Source organism: Microtus oregoni, unplaced genomic scaffold (assembly GCF_018167655.1).
Source record: "Microtus oregoni isolate MIOR12 unplaced genomic scaffold, Mior012 000015F_ref0000493, whole genome shotgun sequence".
Classification (NCBI taxonomy): Eukaryota; Metazoa; Chordata; class Mammalia; order Rodentia; family Cricetidae; genus Microtus; species Microtus oregoni.
Window position 1 is genome coordinate 24,914,678 of NW_024543074.1, and position 5,834 is coordinate 24,920,511.

At 37.6% G+C, this 5,834-nt stretch overlaps 1 protein-coding gene and 1 pseudogene across 1 annotated transcript; one reads left to right on the forward strand and one right to left on the reverse strand.

Moving 5' to 3' along the window:
- The first annotated feature begins 1,113 nt into the window (after window positions 1-1,113).
- LOC121456323 (olfactory receptor 1468-like) lies at window positions 1,114-2,055 on the forward strand. The gene has a single exon (XM_041664397.1). The coding sequence runs from the start codon at window positions 1,114-1,116 to the stop codon at window positions 2,053-2,055; it is 942 nt and encodes a 313-aa protein (XP_041520331.1).
- Window positions 2,056-3,746: 1,691 nt separating this feature from the next.
- On the reverse strand, window positions 3,747-5,252 carry LOC121456333 (annotated as a pseudogene).
- Between the last annotated feature and the right edge of the window lie 582 nt (window positions 5,253-5,834).

Sequence of the window (5,834 nt, forward strand, 5' to 3'; positions counted from 1 at the left end):
TGAAAAGCAAGTATCATATCATCTCTATGAAAGATAAATGGGGATAACATAGGTGAAGGGGCTAAAGAGGAGAGAAAATTATAGGCAAATGAAACAGCAAGTGTAAAAATGCTGGAAACAAGAAAATGTGACTTTTAAGTCACATTAGCAGCAGCACACAGGTGTGCCACAGCTCCAGAATAACACATCATTTGTGAACATAAGAGCTTTGGATATTATTGAAAGTTGGCTTGAACAAGAGAAATGTTAAGGATGTTAAGTCATTTAATTGATTTCCTGAGATTCATCACATAAATTACTCAAAGTTTAGTGACTTAAACATTGATAATCTTGTACACACATTCTTGGCAACATCTAGTTGACAGCCTGGTCTAGGAGTGTGGTGTTGAGGTGATGAATGGATTTACTAGATTGACATTGTTAGGAAGAGAAATAAAACTGACACATTTCTTATTCTATTCAGGCATTTCAGATATTGGATTTATCACTTCTCCACAGTCACCTTTACAGAACTGAATACCCAGTGTCCCTTTTACAGAACTGAGAGCAGGACATGGGAAAGTTGGGAAAGAGCAAAGTGGTATCATAAATTTCATTTGGATCTGATGTACTTGACGTGCCTGTGACATATCCAAGAAATTAAGCAACAAGTTGGAGATCTGAGGGTGACGAAAATTTAACAACTGAGTTTCAGATATATATATATATATATATATATATATATATATATATATATATATCTGAATATATGGAATTATTAAAAATAAAGTTTCAGAGTCCTGAGAAACAACAGTGTATCAGAGATACTAAGAGAAGGAACCAATTTCATCTGCCTAGGAAGGTCATTCAGACAGGTCAGGGAAAAACTAGCATGTTTTGTGTCGCAGAAGTTCATAGCTAAACCTGTTTAGGAAATGATAGAATATTGAAACATACAAGGAGGCTTTTTAAAGCATATTATAAGGGTTTACAGATATTATAAGTTTATAATTATGGTTATGAGAATAATTGCTTTAAAGTAAATAATATAAAAAGAGCCCAGATATCTGCTTATTTTAATTTGTATTTCTAAGGATCTATGTCATTTTTACTTAACAATACAGGAAAAAGAATATGACAGAAGGGAACAAAACTGTCATCTCCCAGTTCCTCCTCTTGGGCCTGCCCATCCCCCCAGAGCACCAACACCTGTTCTATGCCCTGTTTCTGGCCATGTACCTCACCACCATCCTGGGGAACCTTATCATCCTCATCCTCATTCTATTGGACTCCCATCTCCATACACCCATGTATTTGTTTCTCAGCAACTTGTCCTTCTCTGACCTCTGCTTTTCCTCTGTCACAATGCCCAAATTGCTACAAAGCATGCACAGCCAAGTTCCGTCCATTTCCTACACAGGTTGCTTGGCACAACTGTACTTTTACTTGTATTTTGCAGACTTTGAGAGTTTCCTCCTAGTGGTCATGGCCTATGACCGCTATGTGGCCATCTGCTTCCCCCTTCATTACACCAGCATCATGAGCCCCAAGCTCTGTGTGAGTCTGGTGGTGCTGTCCTGGGTTCTGACCACATTCCATGCCATGTTACACACCCTGCTTGTGGCCAGATTATCTTTCTGTGAAGACAATGTGATCCCCCACTATTTCTGTGACATATCTCCTCTGCTGAAACTGTCTTGCTCTGACACACATGTTAATGAGTTGGTGATATTTATCATGGGAGGACTTGTTATTGTCATTCCATTCCTTCTTATCATTGTGTCATATGCACAAATTGTCTCCTCCATTCTTAAAGTTTCTGTTCAAGGCATTCGCAAGGTCTTCTCCACCTGTGGCTCCCACCTGTCTGTAGTCTCACTGTTCTATGGAGCAATTATTGGTCTCTACTTATGTCCTTCAGCTAATAATTCCACTGTGAAGGAGATAGTCATGGCAATGATGTACACAGTGGTGACTCCCATGCTGAACCCCTTCATCTATAGCCTGAGGAACAGAGACATAAAGGGGGCATTGACAAGAGTTCTTTGTGAGAAGAAAATTCCCTTATGTATTTGATAGGTGCACTTGACAATTTTGGAAAACTGTACCCAATAAGTAGACTGCACTAATGTGGAGATGCTATTCCAGATTTCCTCATTGCCATCGAAGATTCCATTAAATGCATAATATTTTCAGTATAATATACTCACTCATTTATCATTGATTATTAAGATCAATAGTTAAATCATTTCAACCAACAAAAATGCTATCTCAAAATAAAGTGTTTAATATTTAAAATTGATCACCCATTAGTAATATAACTGCCATTTTTTTAAAGTAGAAGAAACCTGTCTTCCACTCATGAAAAAGGAAAAAAAAAGATGAGCATGTAGAAGAGAATTTTTAATAAGATACTCATGTTTGTAATATTAATCCTACCAATCCATGAGCTTTGGAAGTCTTTCTATCTTTTGGTATTGTCAGTTTCTTTTTTCATTGTCTTGAAATTTTCATTATGCAAATCTTTCTCTGAAGATCTTATTTCATCGACCTATGTCTCTTATATCAAATGATCTCATAAGTCACAATCTTTTTCTAAATGTATCATCATATCAATATTGTCTTCTAACTTGGCGTGCTCTAAAAAGAATCTTTTTTAATTTTTTTGACTATTGTTCTTTCAAGGTCTGGGACGAATTATGGTGAGCTTTTGATAGGGTTTGCACTGAGTCTACAGATTGCTTTTGATAGGATTGACATTTTTATTATGTTGATCCTACCTATCTAAGAGCATGAGAGAGATTTCCATTTTCTGGTATCATCTTCAATTTCTTTCTTCAAAGACTTAAAATTCCTGTTGAACAGTTCTTCCGCTTCTTTGGTTAGTGTCACTCCAAGATATTTTATCTTATCTGTGGCTATTGCAAAGGGTGATGTTTCTCTGATTTCTTTCTCAGTTTCTTTATCATTTCTATATCTTGTATCCTGCCATATTATTGAAGATATTGATCAGTTGTAGGAGTTCCCTGATAGAGTTTTGGGGGTCGCTTATGTATACTATCACATTATCTGCAAATAGCAAAAGTTTGACTTCTTCCTTTCCAATAATAAAATAATGAAGAGTTGCATTCCTTGCTTGTCATAAAACATCAATAAATATATCTACCAGCAGGAAGTAAAAGTGGGATCAGGGGGAAGTCTGAACTTCAGCAATATGATCAATTTTAGAAGAATGAAATGGTGATTTGGATGTAATCACTTAGAGGAAACAATGAAAAAATAAATCAACCAAGATTAGAGACTTAGACAATGATGTTCAAGAAGCTAGGACTACACAATACATGGCCACTCACCCATTTCCTGAAGCTTTGGGGCATCTGGGGGAGAATCTTCAGAGTTGAATAATGTGAGCCAAAATTTATTTTTCTCCATTCAAACACCACCAGACTACTACAAAGCATGTCTGCAAAGTTTATCTATAAGTTTAAAATAACAAGGAAGAAAAGAAAATATTCCAGGAGAATAAACAGACTCCAACTTCATTTCTCATGGCTAGAAAGAAACTTTTTGAGCCCTGGTATGAATCAACTCCTGGACAAACATAAATCTAAACTGTTAACACAAAACAAACAGTTCATTGTAATCAGGTGAAAAAAAGACGAGCAGACATGGAAACAAAAGAGAAGTGTGAAAGATAAGAACACGTTCTCAGAAATGGCGATTAAAGAGTTTTGTAAGTGTTGCAGCTCTGATGGAAAGGAATCATGTCAGTTGGAAGCCAAGGAATGCTCCAGTATAACCATAAGTAGACTGCAGCCCTGGTTATGGAAATGGTTTCCAAAATGTAACAACTCTGCTCCAGCAGAGGACCATTTCCCCACTGAAGTTGTTAGAGTTTTTTTTTTTTGTTCTGTGTACATGATAGTCATGAAAGTTTTCTTCAGAGTAGAGTTATTCCCTAATGACTGTCCCATAGAACAGTGACAACACAGACAGGTGGGAACCACAGGTTGAGAAGGCTTTACAGATACTTCAAGCAGAAGGAACCTTGAGAATAGAGGAGACAATTCCTGCATAGGACACAATGATGAGCACAAATGGAATGACAAGAATGATGCCTCCCATGATAAATATGACCAACTCGTTAACATGTGTGTCAGAGCAGGACAGCTTCAGCAGATCAGACATGTCACAGAAAAAGTGGGGGATCACATTGTCCTCACAGAATGGCAATCTGACCATGAGTAGTGTGTGAAATATGGCATGGAATGTGGTCAACATCCTGGACAGCACCACCAAACTCACACAGAGCTTTGGAATAATGATACTGCTGTAATGAAGGGGAAAGCAGATGGCCACATAGTGATCATAGACCATGGCCACAAGGTGGAAGCTCTTAAGATCCAGAAAACCAGGAAAAAGTACATTAGTCCCAGGCAGCCTGCATAGGGGATGGATGGAACATGGTGCTGCATATTCTGCAACAATTTGGAAAAGTAAGGGTCAGGGAAAGAAAAGTTGCTGAGAAAAGATACATAGGCATTTGGAGATGGGTTTACAGTTGAATGAGGATGGAGAGGAGATACCTCAGGACAGTGGTGAGGTACATTAAGAGGAACAAAGAGTAGAACAGGTTTTGGTATTCTGAGGGGTGGGCAATCCCAGAAGGAGAAACTAGGAACTGACAGTTTGGTTCCTTTTTGTATTGCCCTGGATCTAGGATCTTTAGGAGAAAATAAAATGCCCTTAAAATCCAAGTAAAAGAGGACATATGTATGACGTGTTATCTGTGAACATGTTCTCTATCACTTAATCTCATCTTCATATCTGAAACCTGAATCTGCAAACAGAATTACATGATGGCTAAATCTCAGGCATCTAGCACACTTTTTCCCCATTAGTGTTAGAAGTTACAACATTGACCCTTCCCTCACTTTTAAAATATACTCCCTGTGCTCTCCAGTTCTCCTGTTGATGGTACAACTATTCACTCACAATAACTACTATTTGTTGTATTTCTAACAGTATATTCCATATCACTGCTTTCTAGAGCATGTTTCTGAACAGTTTCCCTTGTAATGACGTACTTCCAGCCCTCAGATTGTTCTCATGGCATCAATTGTCATCCTAGTTTCATGGGTACATCTACCATCTTCACTACCCTACCAGCAAGTCCTGATTGATTAGCTCCTCCTGGACTTACCAGGGCATCTTCAGATCAAAAGACCTCATTTCTCCCTGACCTTTTCCCAACCAACTCCGTTGTCTTTCATATCTCAATATGAATGGAAGCTAGGCTCAACTCAGAATCCTAAGTTTTTTTTTCTTATATTTTTTCTATAGCAATCTAGAAAGTCCTACATATTTTTTGCTTCCCTTTATGCTGTATTTTTCTGCCTTCCTGCTTCCTTATTTCCTCCACTCTTATTTACGTTTTTATAGTTTTTTTATTAATTTAGTTTTCTGACAATTTGATTAATGTGTATAATGTATTCTGGTTACTTTTCCCCCGCTACTCTCTCTTTTATTCCCCCACCCCTATTAACCATGTGTTTTGTTCTTATCTGTATCTTTCACAGATTCATGACTTTTCATTTTGTTTTGTGACTTATTTTGTTTATTTGGGGACATTTGTGTTACTACTGGATTAAAACTATTAGAGTCTGGTGGGGGTCCTCATTGTGTACTAAACCAAAGACAATGACCACCCTTTCTCTTAATCTATCAGGAAAAAATATTTCAGTGGTTAGGGGCAGAGCCCTATTCATACCAAATTTCCTGATGCCAAAGATTACCCTGAATATTACTTGTTACCCTACACTCATTAGTCCAAAGCCTGCCTTTGCCACACCTTC

Excerpts from the sequence above, each read along its gene's own strand:
- LOC121456323 (XM_041664397.1), top strand. The coding sequence starts at position 1,114 with ATGACAGAAGGGAACAAAACTGTCATCTCCCAGTTCCTCCTCTTGGGC.